Raw genomic sequence first — 27,469 nt, forward strand, 5'->3', positions numbered from 1 at the left:
CCAATAGGACAAGATGAGGGAAGACAGAAAAGGGCAGAGCAGGACAGGATGTGGGAATTGAGCAAGGCAATGCTACTGATGAGTGGTGCGGTAGGATACTTTTATAGTGTCTAAATACCTGTAAGAACCTGTGAGTTGATATCTTAATATAACCTGTGTAATTTTTAGTGGTCCCAGCACAAGCAATTCAAGCCTATAGCGTCTCTATGCAACTTATTCGTGAATGAACACCATAGCACATGCATGTTAGCCAAATGGTGTACGGAGTTGCTGAGCAGGCATATCGAGGAAGGGTGGGCCCTGCCTGGCCCCCTCCTCCCCCAAGGGGGAGGGGGGGGGGGGGGGGTGGGCTAGCCAGCGTGCCCATCCCGCGGGGGAACCAGCCAAGTGTAACATGACTGACTGTTTTAGGATAATTAGGATTAACAAAATTATTTCTATTTTCCAAAATCCTGAATAATAAGAGGATTTCATTTTTTAAGGAATTTTGTCACTTTTTTTCAACGCTAGAAGTTTACATAGAGTAAGCCTTTAAATAATTTAGGAGAACCCAGATGATGTCATTTCTTTGTTGACAACATTTGAGTTAGAGAGACATGCCTGTGGATGTATTTGAACTTGGCACACTTGAAGCCCACAGCTTCTTTGTGTAACATCATGGGAAAGTCAAAAGAAATCAGCCAAGATATCAGGAAGAGAATTGTGGACTTGAACAAGTCAAATTCATCCTTGGGTGGAGGAAGACCAAAGAGAAGCTTGGTATATTTAGTGAGGGAAGACATGAGGGCAGTTGGTGTTTGAGAGGAGATAGGTTTACATGGAAAAGGATTACACACTGTGGCGACCCCTCACGGGGCAAGCCGAAAGAAAAAGATGAAGATGTAAAAATCTGGTTTCAACTGTATATTTACGTGTGTGCGCCTGTGTGTATGTGTGTGTGTCTGTGTGGCAGTTTCCTTGCTTTCAGTGGTTCACAAACTTTATTTTCCATTTTTCAACAAATTAACATTGATAACAATTACTGTAATAAGTATAAATAACTACTGAAATAACTATAAATAACTAATGGATAATTAAGGAATAAAATAGTCAGACAGGATTATTTTTTTTTCGAACTGCACTAACTAAATGAGTAATTTGCCTGTAAGCGAAAGTCAAAGATAACAACTGACTGACTAAGCCAACTGAAATTCTGGCTTTGTGCAGATATTTGCTCCTCTCCCCCTGTGCAATACTTGTCAATTGACGCCTGACCATTTGAAATTGGTTAGATTCAATAGGTAGACTAATCCCTTGAGGGAAATGAAGTTCAAATTGGCCCATTCAAAAGAGAGTCACAAAATGAGACTGAAAAGAGACTTTATTTGCCAATGTCCAGGATGTCCAATTGTGCAAGAGTAGCCGCAAAACTAATGTTAAAAAAAACAACCCTGAAATCTGTTGTGCAAAAATGCATCATTCCTCCTTCCCCAGTAAACACCATCTGTATTGATATCCACACAGACACTGTATTTTTTTTTTCTTCGAAGCAAACATTCAAATTGTAACATTTTAGAGTTGATGTGCAGAGGCTCTATTAGTAACTTGTTTGTAGATCCTACTTCTTTTAACCTTAGTTATGGAAATTGAAACCATTACTGAGGATTAATTCACGTCAATTTTCCACATGCTCTGTTCAGGCACACTAACTCGAGCTATTGAATGAGAAGGTGTCTCACCAGCTGATTCCACCAGTGCCAGAGTTTTGAGGTGACCCGTCAGCAGGACATTATGCAGGTCTCTGTAGCAGCAGTTGAGTGTGATATAGCGCACGTCCCTCACCATGATGTCCTCCACACGAATATTGTACTTCCTGAAAAGAGAATTATGACAACTAGAATGAGGATTTATGCGGAGGAAACAAAATTAAGAAGACAAACATTACACAGCGGGCCAAGTTCATAGTGAGTTTTGACATTGTATAGTATATTCACTGACACGAACAGAACATTTGTATATGCATCCATGGTCTTGTGTTGATCAATTCTCATTCTGATAACTGAACCTGACAGCTTCGGCTTCCGTCAACTAACTGGTCAATCCAGAAACACATTGGAGCGTTGGAACGTCATTCTGGAAGGTAGCGGCAGTGACGGCATAGCCACGCGGACACTTGCATCAGCAGAATTCTACACCACTCATAAATACTCAGCTTTCTTCCTGTCTTAGCTTGCCAAAACTTGCAAATGATGCAGCAGTTGCTTGACATCTCTGCTGCCAAGCCTGCTAGTTGTGCCAGCAAAGAGGTTCCAGCCAGCTCTGCTCTGCTCTCCTTGCAGTTACAACTCAATACATTGACCTCTCTTCAATACAAAGTCAACTTAATGACTATATACGCATGTCGCTTTAGGATAAAAAAAATCAGAAAGGTTGAAATAGGTTGGTAGTCAACTTGACAAAATAAACTTGAAGACCTCTGTCATTTTGAAAAGCATTATACTAGAGATGGATATAAAACGTCTGCAAACCCCTGCTCAAATGCCATGTTTTTATGATGTATAAAAATGAGACCAAAATAAATCATTAAAAAAAAGAATTAACGTAACCTGTAAAACTCAACTGAAAAAAAAAGCAATTTTTTTGAGAGGACGCAAAAATAAACTGAGATAATGTGGTTAAAAAAGTGTGCACACATAACTGAGGGTGTGGCTGTGTTCAGATTTAACTAAGCACACTCAAACTCATGTTAAATGGGAGTTCAGCACACATACTTTTTAAAGTGCCTCTGATTTACCACAAATACAGTTCATGTTTTAGTATTCGTTTCCTGACATTTTTATAGTCACATCTTACAACACGAGCCGCGTTCCGTTGTGAGCTTCCACAGCGTCAGAGGGATCTCATTGTTCAACGGTATCAGTTATGAGAAGGGTACACATTTTTTTCCAAAGCATTAAATGTATCATGGAACAAAGTGAAGACAGCCATCAACTGAAAAAAAACAAAAACAAAAAGGCACAACCATAACATAACCAAGAACTGGAACTCCCTCCAAACAGATGATGAAAAGAAGATAACTGGTCAGGGAGGCAGCAACACTGAAGAAAATCCAGTAATTTCTGGCAAATATAGGCTGTTTAGTATCTATGAAAACAATCTCCAGTCTTCTTCATAAAGTCTGGGCTTTGGGGTAAGGAGGCAAGATGGAAACCTTATCTTACAAAGAAAAACATCAAAGCCCAGCTACAGTTTTTAAAACAACACTTGAAATATCCCAAACAAAAAAAGGAAGGTTAAACATTTTGGCCATAATTCCAAAAGATATGTGCACAAAGAACACCGCTCATCACCAAAAGAAAACCATACCCCCATTGAAGCATGGTGGTGGCAACGTCATTCTTTGGGAATTTTTTTTCTTCAGCTGGAACAGGGGCATTAGTCAGGGAGGAGAGAATTATGAACAATTACAAACAGTCCTAATTACAAACAGTTCTAACCTTCAGGTTAGAAGAGGGTGTGCACACTTACAGGTAGACCTACTTGTGCAAGCAATGTATCTCAGTTGGTTCTATTTACTCCACCTCTTGAAAAGCTTTAAAATATTTTTTATTGCGTTGTACAGGTTATAAGTCAAATTAATGGTGAAAGAAGTTGTGAAATGATTTATCTTGGTCTGATTTTTTTTTTTATATAAAAAAATCTTCCATTTCAACAGGGGTGTGTAACTACCTAACTAATTAAGTTACTTTAGATCAATAGTAAAAAACAACAACATTCAGTACTGTGCAGACCTAAACTACAAACCCCAATTTCAATGAAGTTGGGACGTTGTATAAAATGTAAATAAAATAAGAATACAATGACTTGCAAATCCTTTTCAACCTATATTCAATTGAATGCGCTCCAAAGATAACATAATGTTCGAACTGATGAAAGTTATTGACTGATTCTCTTGCAAATATTCACTCATTTTGATTTTATAGGTAAGCCTACTTGTGCAACCACTTCATGTCAGTTGTTTATTTTTACTTCACCTCTTGAAAAGCTTTAAAAATGTATTGAGCTGTACAGGTTATAAGTCACATTAATGGTGAAAAAAGTGGGGAAGTTATTTATCTTGGTCAGATTTTTATTTTTATTTTTTGTATCACAAAAAACGGACATTTCAACAGGGGTGTGTAGACAATTATCCACTGTAACTAGCTAACTTTAGATCAGTAGTGAAAACAAAAACAAACAAAACAAAAAAACAAGACAACAGCATTCAGTACTGTGCAGACCTTAACTACAAACCCCAATTTCAATGAAGTCCCTGGAAAAGACAAAAGGCTGCTTGGATGGCAGCATATATTGCTCCAAAACCTGTATGTACCTTTCAGCATTAATGGTGCCTTCTAAGATGAGGAATTTAGCCATGCCATGGACACTAACACACCCCCATACCATCACACATGCTGGCTTTTGAACTTTGCCCTGATAACAATCCAGATGGTCCTTTGCTTCTTTGGCCCAGAGGACACGATTTCCATGATTTCCCAAAACATTTTGAAGTGCGGATTTGTCAGATCACAGCACACCTTCCGACTTTGTGTCAGTCCATCTGAGATGAGCTCGGGCCCACAGAAGCTGGCGGCAGTTCTGGGTGTTGTTGATATATATATATATATATATATATATATGGCTTTTTCTTTGCACTAGATGTAGCGACTAATTGTGTTAACTGACAGTGGTTTTCTGAAGTATTCCTGAGCCTATGCTGCAATGTCCTTTATACAATGCCAGTTTTTAATGCTGGGCCTTGCCGCTTACATGTGGAGATTTCTCCAGATTCTCAGAATCTTTTGATGACACAATGGACCATATATGATGAAATCTCAAAATTTATTGCAATTGTATATTGAAAGACATTGTTCTTAAACTGTTGGACTATCTGTTCATGCAGTTGTTCACAAAGTGGTGAACCTCACCCCATCCTTGCCTATAAACAACTGAGTCATTTGGGGATGCTCCTTTTATACCCAATCATGACACTCACCTGTTTCCAATTAATCTGCTCACCTTTGGAATGTTCCAAACAGCTTTGTTTTTAGGAATCCTCAATTTTCCCAGTCTTTTGTTGCCCCTGTCCCAGCTTTTTTGGAACTTGTTGCAAGCATCAAATTCAAAATGAGAGGATATTTAAAAAACAAAAACAAAAAAAAACAATAATGGTTATCAGTTTGAACATTAAATATCTTGTCTTTGTAGTGTATTCAATTCAATATAGGAAAGGAGAGGATTTGAAAATCTTTGTATTCTGTTTTAGTGTCTCAACTTCATTGGAATTGGGTTTGTAAAGTTGTTTTACAAACCTGTTGTATTTTATTAAAATAGAACAGTAATGTCACAGTGGCGGAGTCCTCCCTCCTACCTTAGCTAGAGTTAACACTGTGAGAAAAAATTAAATAAAACAGGAGACGGCTGACAAATAGGATGACACAGACAAAACCACAACACACACCAACCACAGTGACACAAGAAAAACAACAACTTATTAAACGATAACATGAGCTGAGCTCGTCACATTAGACAGAAACAGCTCTTATAGTCCAATATGGGCATGGGGTTGGTCTTTGCAGTTAAATTGATATGACTATTGACTATTCACGCTCTTTAATAAAGTGTGTCCAAACGTTTGCCTGACAGGTTAATTTACATGTAAAGTATTTTCTTTTACTTTTAAATGTGTGATAAATGATATGGAAAAAGTATAAAACACCACTTTTGAAGAATGCATTCTCCTGTCAGTCAGACGTTTTGAAATTGTAGTGGAACAGAGAGAAAACTACAATTCCTCTGAGTTGACTACATCAACAGCCAAGGCAATTTTCCTTGGGGATAAAAGTGGAAGCTGATGAAATCTGATTGGCTTTCTTTTAATTGAAGCCTTGAAGCTGCCTTTGGGCAACTCATGCTTGATCAGTTATTATGTAAGATTCAGCTTAAAGATCTGAATGAGCTGTAACAGATTTACAAGGTTAGAATCAAGGCTGTGTGTGTGTGTAAAAAAGTGGAAAAGGGTCTTTTTAATTCACCAAAGTGAAAGTGATATAATGTAGCAAAAACCATGGACAATTCACCAACCTAACACTGCACAATAACAGTGACAGTGACAGATAACACACTCACATCCACATAGATGCACACACATGCATGCAGATTGGCATTATCCAACTGTTCCCATGCGTTTCTAAAATGTCCCTCTAACTCTGAAAGGGAGAACTCAAGTGTTTGGATAATTTAATATCAGGTGTTAAAATATATATGCATATTTGCATTATACCACTATAGATATGTGCCAAAAAAATGAGAATATTGAGGGAAAGTCCATTTATTTAAATAATTTTAAAAAGTGAAATGTGTATGTTATATTAGTGCACCACACAAATTGTGAAATATTTCAAGCCTTTATTTATTTCAATTTTCATGATTATGGTAGAAAGACAAAAAATACAAATAAACAAACCCAGTATTTCACAAGATTAGAATATTTCATGTGACCAACAAAAAAGGATCTTAAACAGAAATGTTGGCCTTCTGAAAAGTGTATTAAAGAAATATGCCCTCAGTACTTTGTTGGGTCTCCTTTTGCATTAATTACAGCATCAAGGCGGCATGGAGGTGATTAGCATTTGGCACAGTTCAGGTGTTATTGTAGCCCAAGTTACTTTGATATTGGCCTGCAGCTCATCTGCATTTCGGGGTTTCTGTTCCCTTATCTTCCTCTTGACAATACACGATAAATTTTCAATGGGGTTCAAGTCAGGTGAGTTTGCTGACCAATCAAGTACTGTTACTCCATGGCTATTAAACCAGGTATTGGTAGTTTTAGCTTTGTGGGCACGTGCCAAATCCTGCTTGAAAATAAAATCTTTGTCTCCAAAAAGCTTGTCGGCAGCGGGAAGCATGAAGTGCTCTAAAAGTTTCTGGTAGACAGCTGTGTTGACTGTGGACTTGAAAAAAGACAATGGACCCACACCAGCAAATGACATGGCTCCCCAAACCATTACTTACTGTAGAAACTTCACACTGGACTTCAAGCAGCTTAAGTTTTGTGCTTCAGTTTTCCATCAGACGCTGGGACCTTGATTTCCAAATGAAATGCAGCATTTACTTTCATCTGAAAGGAGGACTTGGGACCACTGGGCAACAGACCAGTACTTTTTCTCCTTAGCCCAGCACAGACGCTTCTGACGTTGTTTTTGGTTCAGGAGTGACTTGACACATGGAATTCTACAGCTGTAGCTTATGTCATGCAGACGTCTGTATATGGTGGTTGTTGATGCACTGACACCAGCCTGAGTCCACTTCTTATGAAGCTCCCCCAGATTTCTGAATCACTGTTGCTTGACAATCCTCTCAATCCTCTCTGCGGTCATCCTTGTCACTTGTGCACCTTTTCCGGCCACATTTCCCCCTTCTTCTTAACACTCTGTTAATGTACTTTGATAGAGCACTCTGTGAGCATCCAGCTTCTTTTGCAACTTCTTTTTGAGACCTTTTCTCCTTATGGAGGGTGTCAATGATGGTTTTCTGCATAACTGTCAAGACAGCAGTCTTCCCCATGTGTGTGCTGAACTAATATGACATACAAGTATCACTTTTTTGAAACAAATTATGGAAATAAATGGACTTTCCTTCAATACTCTAATTTTGTTTGGCACATACCTGTATACATATATACAAAAACATCACAGAAAAATTCAGAAAAAAAAAGTCATCGCATCACTGTGATCCCGTGAGATGAGCGCATCACACAGCCTGCCGTTACACAAGTGTTCCAGTGTGTGTGGGCGGGTAGCTGCGTGGGGGTGAGGTGGATATTTTCCAGTTTGAATGAAAAATACATTCAGCTTGGAGGACGCCGCACGAACTACAGTCTTTCATTTCCTCTATCGCACTTCCATATACTGTACCCAGGATAGCCTTTTTGTCTTTTGCTCAAAGGTCCGGTATACACAAAGACAATCAGGTTGTTTTTTTTCCTCAAGATTTTTGCCCTTACCAACCAAGGACGTCAAACACCAGACTATGTAATGTCTTAAAAGATTATCCTATAAGATTAATCTTCGGTCTGATGTGTGTTATGAGTGGATTTGTCCCAGTAATAGTTTCTGAAATGGGCCGTGGCCGGCAATCTTAAATATTGAACATGTTCAATATTCAGGACCAAAAATCTTTATGTGTGTGGGGAAAGACGAGTCATGACGCTGTGATTTCTGATGTGGAACATAATGTTCAATGTCCAATCAAGAAGCTCCCTGACTCAGGAACAATGTAACGACCATAAATAAAAACAAACATGTCTTACCCGATATTGTTTTAATGTATTAAAGTGGGTTTCCAAGACGTCAGGAAGTATTATTATTATTATTATCGGAGCACACCACACACAATACAAACAAAAACTGTTAAATGCCCAATTTTTTTTTATCTTCATGTGTGGGGTCTGTAGCAGATAAAACATCTTTTAACATTTGAATAATACTTGTGTGTGTACCAGGCCTAAGTCTCTCTATCTTACAAAACTCTCTTAGTTAGTTAGGTTGGTAATAAATAAAAACTACGAACTGATTTCCCTAAAAATATGTCACTTTTTTCATAGGTTTTACAGTATAGGTTTTCAGTTTTGTTAAATTATTTTGTTTTCTCTTTATGCCATTTGAATCTCAATGAAAGTGAATCGGTTTCCACAGAATACGAAATGGTACATTCCCAACAGCTTTGCTCAGAACTTGGTGACGTCGTTGCCTCATTACACACGGTCGATCACTTCATAGCGAGTTAGTGTTCCATAACACTTCCACTTGTCTATGAAGAACAATTTCTATTTTTGCTGCAACAAACTCATAGGTGGGAGGGCATCCAAAAGCGGAGAAAAAAATAAATAAAATAAAATACCCTTTATGAATCAAGCTAAGAACACTATTACACCCATATATTGCAATTGGCTACCAACTGCTTCTGGTGAGTAAAGCTATGATAAGCAGAAATAGTATATAGTAAAAGTTAAAATAGTACATCGTAAAAGTTCATAATTGTTTCTCAGAGAAAAATATTCTAAAACTTATAATACCAAAATGTCTGCACTGTAAGGTGTCACAAAGGAAGTTCATGATTTGCAACATGTGTTCTGAAGATGCCAATTACATTTTTGGATATATAGGATTTTTTCGATTGCTTAATAGACCCCTTTTCTACGGAAACTAACAAACATGCATATTAATGTCTTCAGAGCTCTTTTTTTTTTTTTTTTTTTTTAATTATTATTTTTTTTTTTAATAAACAAACAGTTCGTCTTTGTCACTCAAGCTCTCTTTAGCGTTAATGCCACTGGAGCGAGTCTCATTATGTTATTGCGATACACCAGAGGGATCTGTGAGCTGAAGTTCCAGGATGAGGGCAACCATGTTGCAGTCACACAATAGCAGACATAAAAATAAATAGTTATTTCTGAGATATTAATTTATGCAGGCGGCACGGTGAACGACTGGTTAGAGCGTCTGTCTCACAGTTCTGAGGACTGGGGTTCAATCGCCGGCCCCACCTGTGTGGAGTTTGCATGTTCTCCCCGTGCCGGTGTGGGTTTTCTCTGGGCACTCCGGTTTCCTCCCTCATCCCAAAAACATGCATGGTAGGTTAATTGAAGACGCTAAATTGCCCGTAGGTGTGAATGTGAGTGCGAATGTTTTTTTGTTTATGTGTGCCCTGCGATTGGCTGGCAACCAGTTTAGGGTGTACCCCACCTCCTGCCCGAAGATAACTGGGATAGGCTCCAGCACGCCCGCGACCCTTGTGAGGATAAGCGGCTTGGAAAATTGATGGATGGATGGATGAATTTATGCATTTGTGAACGTGTCAGAACTATTGCATGTATTTGAAATGTTAGTCATTGTTTTCCAAAATTAAAGAAGATGTTTACAAATGTCTTATTTTAACTAAACACAAATATAATCAGTCTGCTTTCATGGAGGAGTATAGAAATCAGTGAATATTTACTGTTGAGAGGCTGATAACAGAGGATTTGGACAATTTTAAGTTAAACAATGGCTCTAAACAATTAATTATCAAATTCGTTGTTAATTTGATAATTGATCGGATTAATTGCTGCATCTCTAATGGAGGATATAAGAACACTGTTTCATAAAAAAAAGTAATAAGAAAGGGACACTTAGTCTTTCTTTGTATTATCTTGGAGAACAATTTCCAGTATTATGCCAGTTAGGGGTCCAAGGTGGTTAGAAAAATGTGTATAACATTTTACATTATGTATAGTATATACAATAAGGTTGACATCATAAAACCTGAATGATGTGTATTTTTATGTAAACCATAATTAATATAATTACACTTGCCTTTACATTTAAAGATTTTATGAGCTGTCAACAAGTATCACGGAACGGATTGTTTTTTAACTATGAATGTTCCACCGTAAAAGATCATTATCTAAACTGCTTTCTGTGTTTTACAATCAGTCAGTATGATCATGCAAGTGCGCGCGTGTGTGTGTGAGTGTGTGTGGGCGCCTTTAAATAGATTAATTGTGCTCCTAGATTAAAAATCTAATGAAGACATTGGACATATTGATAGCCCATGTGCTCACACAATAAAGTATAATAAGGAGATATAGGGGAGAAGAAAACTGAGGAGTGAGAGGAATGCCTAGAGAAGAGATGGATTGTGGGGTTCAACTGAGGTGCAGATGAAGCAATTGAGGTATTCGAGCAGGAGGCTAGTAGGAGCCTCCTCAGGGGAAGGCCACACACAATGATGAAAAGATGGAGGATGGAATAATAAAAAAAAATCTCATTACTCTCAATTTGTAAATGATGGATCCAAGCTATCATTGTTGCCTAATGATTTGGAAACATTCATAACAATAAACGGTTCCAGACAATTAAGAGAAAGTGCATTGTGTGCGGTCTCATTGAGCTAAAAGAACACCCAGCAGCTGGCAGTCCTATTCAGTATTGTTTGGTTGCTATAAATTATTAATGGGAGTAAAGGCAATTAAAAGCAATGCAACACTGAGCTATTGAGTCAAGCACCTCTAAACAAACTGCACCTTCTCATAAAGCACATTTCATTCAGCTTCAGTTGACAGAAAGAGTGACACTGTAAAAGCCAGCTACCAACATCAGTTAAAATTGGTACACAAATTATGTCATCCATCCATCCATTTTCTATACTTATCCTATTCCATGTCATGGGGAAGCTAGAGCCTATTCCAGGTTATTTAGAGGAAGTTGCGGGCTACACTCGACACCAGTCAATCACAAGGCCTTGTATGATATAGACTAACACATTCCTAAGAGAATCTGGTCAGATTCAGTATGAAAGATGGAGCCCTACTTTTCATTCAGTTTATCAAGCAACAGCAACATCAGTACGCCTACCTGAGCAGTTCCTTCCAATTTGTACTGCTTTTTCTGCTCATGGTCACCAGTGAGCTGGAACTTAACCCAGTTGACTTAGGTGTGAGGTGGTGTACACCCTGAACTGATGATGAGTGCATTACAGAGAACACATCCTGTACAAACAAACAACAATTGAAGTTCATTTAGAGTCTCCAATTATCTATCTAGCCATCTTCCGCTTATCTGGGGTCGGGTCACGGTGGCAGCAAGGAAGCCAAGACTTTTCCCTCCCTCCCCAGTGACTTCATCCTTCTCTTCCAGGGTTCTCAGGCCAGCCGTGAGACACTCTCTCCAGCAGCCATGACAGCTTCTCGTTTCAGCCGCCTGTACCCATGATATTGTTCTTTCAGTTCTGATCCACAGCTTGTGACCAGAGGAGGCGGTGTGAACATAGATCGACTGGTCAATGGAGAGCTTCGTCTTTAGGCATAGCTCCTTCTTTGACAGACCGATACAGCATCCACATTACTGCAGACACCTCGAATCAGGGGTCCAATACCCCATATTCCCTGAGCACCCTCCACTGAACTATCTGGCGGACATGGTCAAACACTGTCTTAAATCTACAAACCATTCATCATCCAGGACACTGATGAGGGTGTATAGCTGGGCCACTGTTTCACAGCCAGGACAAAAACCATTTGTTTCCTGCTGATTCTGAGGTTAGACTTCCTGACAGACCCTTTCCTCTAAAACCCCGAATAGACCTTACCAGGAAGACTGAGGAGTGTGATCCAACTGCAGTAGGAAAACACCCTGCGGTCCCTCTTCTTAAAAAGGGGGGACTACCACCGTAGTCTGCCAATCCAGAGGCACTGTCTTCAATGTCCACGTGATGTTGCATTCCAGGTGGATGTCATCTACCCCAATGGCTCTGCCACTGGGGAGCTTTTTAACAACCTCAACCCCAGAAAAATGCCGCCTTTACTTACTCATGGTGTCCCCATCCCAGCTCTGGGAGATAGGGTAGCTTCTTGATCCGGATGATTGAGTCGTAGAGGGAGGGCTGCAGGGATTGTGCCACTGCGTTGGCGAGAATCACTGCTATCATTACAGGCAGGATGTGAGAGATCTGCCCAGTCAGCTCGAACACAATCACTGCAGTGGAGACTGTATGGGTGACCGCTCCTGACAATGCTGCTGCACCTGCAAGAGGGTAACAAGACATTGAACTGAGCATAAGAACGTTCAGTAGTTAATATATAAATACAGCAATGACAATCTAGTTCATATTGGTGGTGTTGTTGGTGACATCCCAGCCTGGCTTAGATGACATTTTTATATCTCTGAGAAGAACCCAACATACTATATTGTACTGTACTGTAATGATCACCCACTTTCAAATTTTATGCTTCACCAGACAACGGAGGTAACCAAAATCTTTAGGTCCCATATTTTGGCTATTTAGACATCCATAGGGTAAGTCTCTAACATGGACTTAGTATAAAAGTGTTAATTTCATAAAAAAAAAAAAAACATTGGTTTTGTCATAGGAGTGTCCAGAAAACTGTTTGACCCAGTTTTGTATCTGCTTTGCCCATATTTGACGAAGACTGCCCCGTTTCCTCATATTGGTTGCCTCCGTGTAGAAGACACACTTGTGAGCGCACACGTGTTTGTTATGTTGACAGTGCTGGCTCAGGAGCGAGCGGAGCGGTAGGTGGAGATCTTCGCTAGTGACGTAGATAAGCTCGAGAAATTCAAATGACCTGATTTCAGGCCTCTTGGCAGAAAAATGTCTAGAACTCAGGAATCCGTGGACAATTCCAATTCATATTTCACATTTACTGAGGCACCATAGAGACAATATTACATCCCAACTACTAGAAAAAGTTAGTTTGGCAAAATACGGGACCTTTAACCATTTTATTAATAGAACTTGATATGCCTTGTGAGAGTGGGATCATTTACTAAAATAAATAGCCACAACTTCATCTGCCTTCTAATAATGATTGACAATTGTGTTTTTCAGTCTATACTTATTCTTTTAACTCAAGAACTTTGTGACACAGCAGGTTTCAATTCAGTTGAGTATTATTGTCCCTCAAGGGGAAGTTCTCCAGTCGGCAGCAAAGCATATACTGTACTTAGTGTATATTTAGTGTACATGTAATGTATATACTGTATATACTGTACGTCAAAGCAGCACACAAAACTGTACAAAATTAATGTTTAGAACTATCCCAGAGTAAGAACAGTAACATCTAAGATCTAAGTCCGTAGAAATAAAAGATTAATGAATTTAAAAATATTGTCTTCATTTAATTAAATTCATCTGTAAGCAGCATGATCACTCAATTTCCCAGTAATACACATATCAGGCACAGGCACAAGATTGGTGTTAAATTATGTGTGTAGGTTGTTTTCATTAATTGCACATGGAAAAAAGAATTTAAATTCAGTAGTCTTACTCTTGGAAGGCAGAAGAGAGTGTTTACTGAGTGGACAAAACTGACCAACCCTTCCGCAGAACTGGAGATGATCTATGTTACAGAAAGTGCCTTTACACCAATTACTTTCCTGGCTTCTATAAAAATTGACAGACTATTTTTATTGTTTGCTGCAAATTTCCATCCATCCTTCCATTGTTTTATAAAGTGAAATTAAACAAAAAACTCTAAATATTCCACAAAATGACAGTCTGTTTGTGTTTGCTCATGCCATTTGTTCCTCCCGCCTATTCTTTAAAACAACTGCCAGATTGAACAATACAAATAAATAGAATGAAAGTACGCTAAATGATTCCAAAATCAAAGTTGCAAAAATACACGGCTTTCACGATGGCACACGTCTTTTGTTTTGCTTGTTCTGCCCTATCATTGATAATGTCATTTCATACCGCTCTTCGTTAATTAATGACATTACCAAAAATCTTCTTAGTTATTGAATAATCTGAGTCTGACCCCTGCCAACTGTAGAAAGTAACGTATAGAAGTAGCATTATAGATAAACTGTTCAAAATGGCAATGCAGCAAATTTGGAAATAAGAAATAACTTAGAGTATCATTAACTTAGAGTATCAGTTTCCTTGACCAGACCCAGCATTCTCTTTTTCTCAAGCTATTTCTTTCTGCACAATTCACTTTGATATTCTCATTAAGGCAGAACTCATTCTTCTCAACTACTTCAGTGAAAAGAGAACTTCAATACTTTCAAATCATTTTTGACCAATAAAGTTATGTGTAGAACAATATAAAAATCTGTATTTGAGTGACAGGAGAAGCACAGAGTTAAGACAGACTTCATTGCTCAACCAGCAAAATGGTTGGAAAATGGAAAGAATCAGAGAGAGATCAGACCAGTTGAAAGAATGAATAATGATGAATACTTGGAGGTGATGGGGAGGTGGGAAAGTAGTACAATAAAGTGAGAAGGGGTAGAAAACCAAGTAAAATAAATGGATTCCAGAGATGGAGGTTTCATTGTTCTCTCACATAATTTAATTAAGGCTGCCTGGGTGCTTCCAATTCCCACTTTAGGATGGATACTACGTCCCATCTTCACATTTAGAATGCACCACAAGCTCCTCAGTGGAATTCAAGAGGCTCATCAAAATGTCAAGGCCTGAGTCATTAGTTGTAGTACACCACAACATCAGAATAATCAAAAAGAACGAACACAATCTGCAGCCACTTATGGTTTATCCAATCAAATTAACTACATATGGGGTGGCAGTAGCTCATCTGTAAGGGCTTGGCTTTAGTTCCGCTGTGGACGCATGTAAAAATGTTACTGGGAATATGCTAGTCTGCTTATGTATCAGACGAGTGAGAGACACCGATGTCCGTTGATTGAATTTTTACGTTTGTGCTACAATAAGAATGGAACATTAAACAGGCTTGTTAGCGGTGTCTATTCATTACTATTATTGTTTCTTCCTAACAATTCAGTGTAGTTAGATAAAGAACTTCCATGCTTGTTCCTTCACTTTCAAACCGGCTAGTGCAGATGGCTGTACAGTAGATCATGCTCGTGGGTATTTTGCTCGTTGTATGTTGCGATGGGGTTTTCAAACCAGTTCTCATGGCTTGGATTATCTAATCAGTAAAGTCCAATTTATTATTTTAACTAAGACCTTCAGCATCATGTGCTACTTGTGGACACTACAGACCATGACACTCCTATTAAAACAATCCAGTGGTTTATGATTGAGAGAGAATTGAAAGATGTCTGTTTCAACTGCAATGCTGTAAAACCTGGTGGTTTAGATCATCAGTCCGCAACCATCGGGCTGAGAACCGGTACATTAGGTACTGAGAGACTGAACAAAAAAATAAAATAAAAAAATATTTATTAATCATCAGTCTGAATTAAGTTTTATTCTGAATATTAGGTGCATCCGCCTGTGCCTCTAAAAGTGCTCGTCTGCACGTGATATGAAGAAAAAAAAAAATCTCACAATGTAGCAAAACTTTGTCATCAACAAACGTATATGGAGAGCTTCTTCGGAAAGGGGATAATGCCAAATGATGAGACAGAAGAAAAAGAGCCTACAACTTCCAGTTAACAGCACCAAGCCCACTCTGCATATGTGGAGAAAGGGTCACAAATGAGAAACTGAAGCCCTTAAAACTGCCAAAATAGCATTGAATACAGTGCTTCCACTTCCAACATACTATCTTTGTAAACCATGATTTTCAGCAATGACGGGGAGCCAACCAAAATTACGGAGTAGACTGGATTTAAGCAATACACTTTGGTTGTAATTGTCTCGCATTACCCCAAGATGGGCTCCCAATAATTACAACAACTACAGTCAGCGTAAGTTGCATTTGTAATAGTGTGTTTTTATTTGCTTCGATGCTGGTCATCAAAATATTGCTTTATTTGAAACCGGTGCGTGGTGCAAAAAAGGTTGGGGGCCATTAGTCGTGTCGAGACCTCTTGCCATTATGTTTTCTGGTCAATATAAAGTCAAATTGATTGTGGGTTTTCAAAACAAACAAACAAACAAACAAACAAACACACACACACAAAGTACTTTATACGGTCCTCTGGGAAATTAAGAATGCAGGATACCTTAGAAGCAGGTGGGGCAGCACTTGATACAAGTAAGTTAGCATGTTTTTGCTTACCAACAACAGCGTAGCCTCCTGGTCCAATGGGGTAGATGGTGTCGTCTGTGTTAATGCCATCTGGGAACCAGGCTGCCATGCTTTCTCCCACCAGACGACCAAATGCTGCCCCTAAATGATTAGATTTTAATGGCGCAATTAATAAAACCCCTGTCATGTATTTGTGCTTTGGCAACACTCTCCCGCTCTTGCCAAGAGTTAAGCAGAAGATGGACATTGGTTCATTCCAAATAAGAATAGATGGGATTACATTGGTACTGCATAGGTTTCCCATTACACTTTTGAAGTAATCTTTGAAAAGTTGCATGTCAAATCAAAAAGACTGTTCTCTTTTACAATCATGCAACAAGATGTATGTGGTGTTGAAGGTGAACTCTGAACTTGCCTTTTCAGTCCAGTACTTTACTGTGAATGTAATCAACTGATTTTTCCTCTGGTAATCAAAGTTACTGACATTTTTTATTTAATCTGAAACGTACACTGAATAAATACTACTTTGCTTCTAAAGGTTACCGCACAAACAGACTCATGGGTAGTAGTACCTTACCTATAACAAATACTGGCATGAAGGCCCCACAGGGTACTGGAATAGTTGTGACCAGGGCAGACATCCAGAACTTAGGAAGAAAAAGATATATTTATAAAAAAAGAGTTAAGATTTAAGAAATGAGAAGAAAAACAAAACGGCTGTTATTCAGTTAGCTTCTGCCTCTCCCAGCAATGAGGAGGCGGCCATATGGAGCTTATTGCTCAAGTTAAATTAAGTTGTCACATTCCCTCTTAATTTGACAGACCTTCTAATGAGCTCTGAATAATGAGCAGGTTCTAATGGTTAATCAACACTGCATAAGGCGATTGGAAGAGTAATGAGAAAAGAAGTAAAAAATTAAAATACTGTCACTGGGTATGTGTGCAGGCACCTTTTGGTTTTAGTATTAGGAAACACATCAATGCATTGGTTTCAATTTTAAAAATTTTCCATTGGGCCAGTTTAAGGTGTGCTCCTCAAATCAAAACACAGGATAAATGTTCTTTTCTTCTTACAAATGTCACAATAAGTGTCTCACGCAAAAGAATAATTAACACAATTTGGTGATGAGCTTAATTGCTACTCAAAACCATTGTATCTACACTGCCTTCCAGAGGCCAAAACAGGTAAAATAGTGAACTCTTGAGAATAAATGCTATTCCTATTTGCATGCATAAATGAAGATTTACAAATTAGTGTACAAATAAGACATCATACAATCCTCATCAATGCAATAATTTCAAGATTTCAAACAGACTTCTTAAAGTTGGTGTCTCCACATCCTTGCATTCTTCTAGTCATCTCCCTTTTCCACTCCCTGCGCTCTGTCTATAGCACCATGTAATTAAGGCCGACTGTCACCGCAAAATATTCGATCTTCTCCTGTAACCCTACACTGCTGTCTTTTCCACAACCTACATCATGCGCACATACGCACAAGGAAGTGTAGGTGCACACACACACACACACCTACAATCTAAAGCTATTGTCGTGCACCAGAGAATTTAAACAATATACCCCTCCCAAAGAATAAAGCAGACTATTTGACCATCCTTGATCTCATCATTTTCTCTTTAACGTCATCTTCCAGCCATTAAAATCTTTATACCAGCCAAGGACAGTTTAAATGATCTGGCAACTCATAACATCAGCTTACCTTTATTGCAATGGTTATGAACTAGACTGAGATGAGTCGAGGTACAAGCATGTGTGTTAAGGGATTTAAGGAGTATACTACTTCAAGTTTAATTTTAATGAGACAGACTATAGTGTAAATCAAGGATTAGGATTGGAACAAAATCTACAAATCCAAAAACCTGTAAGACTTGTAGAATGAAATTTCTATACATTGTATATTTCATAGACTTAAACCTCCCTTATTTCACTAACGCCACACAGCAAGAGGTCGAAGGTATAATTTCCTGGATGAAACCCCCCACGTACCCTGGACCCCGTAAACCAGGGGTCACAAACGTGGTGACATTAAAGATTCTCTGTGAGAGGAACGTATGTGTGTGTGTGTGTGTGTGTGTGTGTGAGCGTGTGTGTGTGGTAACGTTCTGGCATTTGTCTGTACTTTTTGGTAAGCGGCAGGTGAGTCAGTAATAACCCACATATAGTTGGATGGATATGCGCAGAATGGCGCAATAGTGATAGTGTAAAATGTTTGTCCTCTGTGTTTTTCACATGACTATTAATCTATTTTCTCAACCACACTGAGTGCAGCTATTGGATGGATAGGATTTATGCAACCTGGCTATGTGACTGAGTTCAGCTCTTCCACACAAGACTCAACCAACCATGTCTTTATGGTCTTTGGAATCATGCTGGAACTCTTTTTTTTTAACATCGTTCAATCTTTTATATGACTTATGCTTTCTTGATACCCTTTGTATTTTGTGCCTCACACATTGAGGCAGTTTAAATGATGATGATTTGTAAGGAACATGCATATATAGGATGAGTACATGCAGTATGTGCACTGTGCTCAAATAAAATGTTCCAAATCATCAGTGTCTATGACACAGCTTATTCTGCTGTTGCTTTTGACTCTTGTTTTGCGCTACTGGTCCGTAACCCCGAGTGCTTACAACCAGGCATCTTGTTATAGTGTGGTAGTGTTGAGTGGAATTTCAAACGCTGGAAAAAAGTGTTTGTCAACATTGAAGGCAATATATATGTGAAAGATGCAAAGCAATAAGATATTGAAATTATATTCTACAATCCCCTAACTCTGCAGTCTGGGACTGAACTCCATCCGTAAAGATGACAACACTTGTGTGATGAGCTTGAGCTTGCGGTTTGTGCTAGAGTAACCAACAGCAGTTACGCACCAGCCTAGTGACCAACATGAGGGGGAGGTTCCAAGCTACTGTGGTTATTCCACACAGTTTGTTAAAAACATTCATTGCCTGTTTGCATTGTTTCTTCCTCGTTAACAATAAGATTTCAATCCAGTCCACCAAATAACACCAGTAATTAGCAACAGCAGAAAAAGCTAGGCATAGGCAGTGGCGATTGTTGTGCTAGCCATCCCACAAATGCAAGTTTCCTAAATAGATCATCATTTAAAAGAGAAATAAACAGGCTTTTAAAAGGTTTACAATTTATTGACTCAAAGCATTGTTACTACAGGTACATGATCTACCAAACACACACTTAAGAACTCTTGTTTTACGTTTCCATGAAATACGTCCAGCTATTGTTTTACTTAACCTTAACGTCAAGCAATCGATACTCTCTTAGACAAACAGCAAACTTCATACCATAACGAGCCTAAAGCGTAGTCCGGATGAACCACAATCCCCTTATGCTCTCGTCCTTATTCCAAATGCACGTGTTATTTTTTTTTTTCTTTCACTCACCCAAATCTTTCACGGTTTTACTCGGACAACACCTTTATGGCCACATAACACCTCAATAATACCGACTACTCTCCTTTACCCATTTTGCATTAACCCTCCATCATCGATTCGCTCACAATATATCCCCCTCTAATCCATCTTCATAAGCATTCCTTCTATAGACTATTAGTACCCCATCGACATCCATTTTTCCTTATTGAATACCCCCCATACATTCAAAAATTTATCGATCTTTCCTTCCAACCTGATACTCACACTTACCACTAACACCACACCCCCCTCCATTGACATACTTAACCATCAAATATATCTCAAAACCCTTTTAACCACACCACACTTATAAAACTAAACCAAAATACATACAAAACACTTACTTCCAATACCACCCCCCCACACTAAATAAACCCAACCCCCATTATAATAAAAACCCATCATCCTCACAACTTTTTTTTTCCCCTTTCTTTTTTTTCAATTTTTTTTTTTTTTTACACCCCATTTTTGTTTGGTGGGGTGTACGACGGGTATCTAAATATTCTGCTTCTACAAAAATAAAAACAGTTTATGATTGACAGTGTCAGAATGGTATTAATTTAACAAAATGTTTATTCTTGTGGTTGTATTTTGCAGTCGTGCAGAACTGCACTGCATCATACTGACAGGCATTCAGAATGCGATATAAAGTTGTCACAATGAAGTTTAAAATCATCATGATGAGATTTAAAGTCAACAATTGACGTGAGGATCCCAGTTAACAAAGTTAACATTTCAACATCAACCACTGATGCGAGCGTATCCTGACGTAGATGGCTGAATTTCAACATATTGCCTCAGTGATTCTTAACTGGTGGGTCGGGAGGTAAAAGTGGGTCGCAAACCCATTTTGGGTAATTCACAGACAGCTCGTAAAAGATTACATGTATACCTATTCAGATTTTTTCGGTACAGTACAGAGGAGTACTAAGTTCCCACACGTAACATAGTAGGAAAGTGACAAGAAATGTTACTTCCTTGTACTCTAACTACTAGTCTACTCTGTAAACAAATACAATGCAGCTCAGAGGCTATAAAAAATAATAATAATTCTTCATTGCTCTTAGCCTCTATGAAAGTGGGTCGCGACTTTGCAAAAATAGGAAAATGCGGCTACCAGGGCGACAACAGTTAAGAACAATTTTTATCATATTAATTGCCGAAAAATATCAGCACCAGCCAAGTTTTTTCACCTGCAAGGAGCTACTCCCCCCACCCCCTCCAAACATACTGCTGGGGGGTTGGACTTTTTTTTTTTTTTTTTTTTAAGCGCAGAGCTCCCACTACTGTCAATCGTAATGACGCAATGGTGAGTTAGATATTGAATCATTTGTTTTTATTTGCTTCTATGCTACATATGTTACAGTGACGCGCCTGGTCCATGTCCTAAGGAAGCTTGTGCACCGCTGATCTATCCTTTTTTTATTGATGGACCGCCGAACACACATCTAGTCATAAGCACACTATTCTGATTAAATTTATTGCATTTATTTAATACAAAATAATAAAAAAAAAAACTCAAACTTCCTTCAAAGTGTAGTGTGTTAGACAGGGTGTGCACATCCCACGATGGCACATCCCCTACATGTTGTAAGGTATTTTCATATTTAAAGTGTGCTATATTTTCCAAATGGATTTCGATGACATTCACTATTTTTAGGAAAGCTCTGTGCTCCATGATTAGTTAATCATGCTAGCCTCAGACATCAATGAGTCCACACAGGAAAGCTGGAGCCTGGATTACTGCCCACGACGTCTGAACTGCGAGGTGGATGTGCTCACCAGTCGTCCACCGTACCGTAAACCCACAAATTAACATTACGTGCACACGTTATGGCGGCACGGTGGGCGACTGGTTAGAGCGTCAGCCTCACAGTTCTGAGGTGCGGGGTTCAATCCCCGTCCCCGCCTGTGTGGAGTTTGCATGTTCTCCCCGTGCCTGCGTGGGTTTTCTCCGGGCACTCCGGTTTCCTCCCACATCGCAAAAACATGCATTAATTGGTGACTCTAAATTGCCCGTAGGCATGACTGTGAGTGCGAATGGTTGTTTGTTTCTATGTGCCCTGCGATTGGCTGGCAACCAGTTCAGGGTGTACCCCGCCTCCTGCCCGATGACAGCTGGGATAGGCTCCAGCACGCCCGCGACCCTAGTGAGGAGAAGCGGCTCAGAAAATGGATGGATGGATGGATGCACACGTTATATTTTGTGGCCACAAATTAGAATTTTGTGCAGAAGTTACATCTATATTGTGGCCTTTTTTTTTGTTCCCCTATGTCATTTCTGGTGCTTCAGACTTTCTTAAATGTAGGTCTTTAAGAATAAATCAAATCTGCTCTGCAGTGGACTTTGGGAAGATTGGGAAGATACGGTATGATTTGCTGATATTGTGTAAAGAAATGTCAACTGTTTAAGATTGCATGCAGAGAGATTTAGATGAAGACTATCTGAAGTTGATCTTAAAATATGGTATATATGGACACGAAAGAAGGATTTGAGAATATTTTGCATGCACACGCCTCACGGGCTTTACGAGCAGTGTTTCAGTATAGGCCAGATTAAAGCTTCAGATGCATGTCTCCTCCAGTATAAGGAACAAAATCAAAAGGACGCTGTGTGCGTGTGTAGTATGAAGAAGAGCATGCAGAATGCAATTTAATAGACTATATGAGTCATTATCTAAATACAATACACAAAACTTAAAAGCACCCCATAACCTGTCATTTAAATTTTTAATTATGTGCTCTGTGCACCTCAATGACAATTTAAGAGTGTGCATTATTATGACGGTCTAATGTCCACAGATTCCCTAAATGCACCTCCACATGGACAACATGCAAAGATTGCATGGTTTGTCTGACAAATAAAGCATGTTAATCTTAGAGGGTTTAGAAATGTGGTTACTTCTTGGAGGTTATGTCAGCTCAATTTATGGGGATCTACAGTATGTATACATCACGTTCTTTCTCAGATTGAATTCAATTACTAAATCAATCCACTTCATCTGGTTGGAAATGCCTGTCTTGGTTAGATGTAATGACGTTGTGTGCAGTAACAACAACAAGAAATATGTCCACAATACATCTTATTTTGATGATTAACCTACCTTGCCAGCCATGAACTGTCCAAAGCCAGGCGGAAATGTTAGCGTGGAAACTAGTAGAGTTACCAGTGCTGGATATAGAAGACGTCTGAGAGAAAGATTCAGTTTTGAAAAAATTCAGAGAGATATCAGCCTGAGGCCATAATGAAAAAAACAAAGGTAATAATACAGAAAACAAGCAATAAGACTGAATTTGGTTAGGGTTAGAATAAAGGTTAGGTTAAAACACCAAATGCGCATTTCATCAATTCATGTAATCAAAAGTCATGTTGCAGATTCACTTTACATCAGTGGTTGTCAAACATTTTACACAAAGTACCACATAGAAAAATTCTAAGATCTGCAGGTACCACCATGGTGACCAACATTAAAATACAGTAGCAGAGTAAGTCCAAGTGTTCATCAAAAAGGGTTGAGGTTATATTCCTAAAAAACTAGATTTAATATTTATTGTAAGCCACTGTAACATTATTCACAGTTTAAACATTAACACTGTAAATACAAGAAGGTACCGGTAGATTAGAAAAAAAATATTTTAATCAAATGTTTTAAAACAAATAGTTATAAATGATTAAATGCAAATGTATTGCACTTAAAAGTAAAATTTAACTGAACAGTATTTAAAAAAATGTATGGTACTCCCTGAAAAGTACAAAAAAAAAAAAAAAAGTACCGTACTGCATGAAAAAAAAAGTTAAAGCGGCAATAATACAGTATTATGCACAGTTGGAACATTAACACTGCACTTAAATGTAGGGGGAAAAAAATGTAATGATTCAATTAAAAGGTATTGCACAAAAAAGTTTAATAACAATTCTCCCTAAAAATTTTTTTTTTAGAAACCAAACAGTTATTTCAGATTAAATGCTAATGTATTGTACTTTAAAGTTAAAACAACTGATTGTTTTCGAAAATATGCATCTGGAACACACATCAAGCAATGACGCGAGTCTGGCTTGTTACTTCAGACACTCTAGCTGTCAATGCTAAAATGCTGTCTCCACAGATATCTAACAATGACAAATACGGCAAAACGTAGACATTTAAAAAAAAGAGTGGCCTTGTTTTCAGATGTAGATCTTTGACATTATACAATGTGTGATGCTCACTTTTTCATGAGGAATCTGTTGATGGCCTTTTGATTCCTCATGAACTGGACAATAAGACGGTTCAGGTACACAAACAAAGCTCCACCAAAACCACTGGCAATGCTGCAAAGAGAGACAGACACGATGATATTTGGGTGTCAGCAAGAGCTTCAATAATCAATAGGGGGTGACAGTATCCAATGTATTGACTAAAGGGTGAGACCGGGTTGAAAATAAGTATTTTTCACATTGTCAGCAATGTACCCATTTGGTATTCTTCCAAAAACAGTTGCCTCAAGCAATTGAGGTGAAGCGATCACTGATATTAGCATGACCAGTAGTTGCCACCTCGTACAGATATTAATGAAACCTAAAAATCCTCAGGTGAATGTCTTGTTGTGCTCACTCTGGTGGATTAAACGTAGAAGTGAAATGAAACTGCATGTAAAGTGTTGTAAAGTGACTGCCAGTAATTAAAAAATGAGCTATTATTATGAAATATTGATGGAACCAACGTTTCATCATCAGCAGCTCGACTCTGAGGCACATCTGTTCCTGAGTTGGGACAGTGTAATCTCCAAAGTGGAATTCTCAAACACGGTACAACTTGGAGTTCAACCAAAATCTTCTCGGAAAAAAATAAGCCTCAAAAGTCAAACTAAACTGACTATCAACATGTAAGTTATCACACAAAATGTCTTAAAATCTTGTAAGACTGCAGCTCACTGACCATCTGTACTTTAAAGACACTCCACACGTGCGTTTTGCTTTCTCTTTGTATTTCTCTGTATTTTGTGATGTTACCAGAAGGGTAAGAGTGATGACCAAAAAAAAAAAAAAAAAAAAAAAAAAAAAAAAAAAAAAGAATAGTATAATGATGTCCAGAGAACTGTAAATGGTTGGTTAGAGCGTCTGCCTCACAGTTCTGAGGTCTGGGGTTCAATCCCTGGCCCCGCCTGTGTGGAGTTTGCATGTTCTCCCCGTGCCTGCATGGGTTTTCTCCGGGCACTCCGGTTTCCTCCCACATCCCAAAAACATGCATGGTAGGTTAATTGAAGACTTTAAATTGCCTGTAGGTGTGAATGTGTGCGCGAATGGTTGTTTGTTTATATGTGCCCTGCGATTGGCTGCCGACCAGTTCAGGGTGTACCCCGCCTCTCGCCCTCAGATAGTTGGGATAGGCTCCAGCACGTCCGCGACCCTTGTGAGGATAAACCGGTACAGAAAATGGATGGATGGAAGTACATATTGATGTACAAATTTAAGATTAAAATTAAATTTGCCTAATTTCTTTGCTTTTTTGTACTGGCCTCCAACTTGAGCCAGGCCCATTTCCACCTAAAACCAGAGTAGCTTGCCATTGCCTTCATGGTCACGACGACCTTCCCAACATGGCTGTCACGTAGGCACGACAATCAGCCGGGCTGTCTTATCTAGTGTTAATACCGATGCCCAGGAAGCCCAATATAAGATGATGTGTGAGGTCATGTGACTTTCTTGTGTCGTTTGATTGGTGAACTAGACTTAAACATCACTAGCGCTTAAATTGGACTGGCGCAAACAATGCCTGATGTGGAAGTCATTTAGACAAAAGACATTTACTCCATGTCACCATTGTGTACAATATATTTGAATCCAAAAGCTAGTTTATAAAAAGCGTGTCTTTTGACGTAGTACAGTAAATATCTGACCACCAATAAAGAAAATTAGAAAAAAAAAAACATGGTAGCGGTGTGGGACAGACAACACATCTGAGACAGGCAACACGTAATGCCCAGATCAGACAACAAGACAAAGTTGGTCTTTCACGATTGCACTATACAACAAGACAAAGTTGGTCTTTCACGATTGCACTATGTCAGACAACTGCAATAAAATATTGTATTCCGATACCACCGCATCCCGTCTTTTATGATCACAGGGCTTTATCTTGTCAACTCAAATGCCACCGGATACACTCGTTACCATGGCCACGACAACAACAATGGATCGTGCCGTGTGTATGATGAGAACAAAATGGGGAAAAACGTGTGCTGGTGGTCACCGGTGCTCGAGAGAAGACTTTCATTCAAGGATTACTTGAGGTATGTTCACATACTTTTAATACGATACGGCTCAAAAGGGCGGCACGGTGGCCGACTGGTTAGAGCGTCAGCCTCACAGTTCTGAGGTGCGGGGTTCAATCCCCGTCCCCGCCTGTGTGGAGTTTGCATGTTCTCCCCGTGCCTGCGTGGGTTTTCTCCGGGCGCTCCGGTTTCCTCCCACATCCCAAAAATATGCATGAATTGGACACTCTAAATTGCCCATAGGTGTGACTGTGAGTGCGAATGGTTGTTTGTTTCTATGTGCCCTGCGATTGGCTGGCAACCAGTTCAGGGTGTACCCTGCCTCCTGCCCGATGACAGCTGGGATGGGCTCCACGGCCCGCGACCCTAGTGAGGAGAAGCGGCTCAGAATGGATGGATGGATGGACGGCTCGAAAGGAGGCAACAAAACGTTATGGAGCCTAGCAAGTTAGTGCTAGCACTAACGGTTGTACGTAAACATGCTCTAAAGTTTCGGTGTGTGTGAAGTAATTTAATTACAATAAAGTAATTTAATTACAGTAAGTTAGCACCCATTATTTCTGTCATGTTGTAATGTTGGTTTGACCTGACTGATTAGACTACATGACCTGAATAGACAATACTTTTGGATACTCAGTATACAGTACTCAAGTATATACAGTAAATGAACAAGTCATTTAAGTAGACACATTGCTCAATCTTGTGATCGGATCGTTGATCAGTTATTGTTTTTTTTTTTTTTAAACTCGCTGATAGGCCCCAAAAATCCTGATCGTGTAAAGCCTACGAAACACCTCACCAGGGAGGCGTCCAGGGAGAATCCTAACCACAGGCCTGAGCCATCTCATTTGGCTCCTCCTTGATGCGGAAGAGCACCAGCTCGACTCTGAACCACTTCCGCATGGTCAAGCTTCTTACCTTACCTTATCTCTAAGGGAGAGCTTGGATACTAGGGATGCACGATATATTGTTTGAGCATCGTCATCGCGATGTACAGTGGGTACGGAAAGTATTCAGACCCCCTTAAATTGTTCACTCTTTGTTATATTGCAGCCATTTGCTAAAATCATTTAAGTTCATTTTTTTCCTCAATGTACACAGCACCCATATTGACAGAAAAAAACGGAATTGTTGAAATTCTTTGCAGATTTATTAAAAAAGAAAAACTGAAATATCACACAGCCATAAGAATTCAGACTCTTTGCTGTGACACTCATATATTTAACTCGGGTGCTGTCCATTTCTTCTGATCATCATTGAGATGGTTCTACACCTTCATTG

At 39.1% G+C, this 27,469-nt stretch overlaps 1 protein-coding gene across 1 annotated transcript in view; it reads right to left on the minus strand.

Annotated features, from left to right (window-relative positions):
- LOC133482243 (chloride channel protein 2-like) overlaps window positions 1–27,469 on the minus strand; it is a 122,515-nt gene that overhangs the window by 31,222 nt on the left and 63,824 nt on the right. Inside the window, 7 exon segments of the mRNA XM_061782177.1 lie at window positions 1,719–1,852; window positions 12,368–12,581; window positions 16,511–16,621; window positions 17,058–17,161; window positions 21,557–21,598; window positions 22,931–23,122; window positions 24,144–24,245. Coding sequence (XP_061638161.1) covers window positions 1,719–1,852; window positions 12,368–12,581; window positions 16,511–16,621; window positions 17,058–17,161; window positions 21,557–21,598; window positions 22,931–23,122; window positions 24,144–24,245 — 899 coding nt within the window.

Source organism: Phyllopteryx taeniolatus, chromosome 8 (assembly GCF_024500385.1).
Source record: "Phyllopteryx taeniolatus isolate TA_2022b chromosome 8, UOR_Ptae_1.2, whole genome shotgun sequence".
NCBI lineage: Eukaryota > Metazoa > Chordata > Actinopteri > Syngnathiformes > Syngnathidae > Phyllopteryx > Phyllopteryx taeniolatus.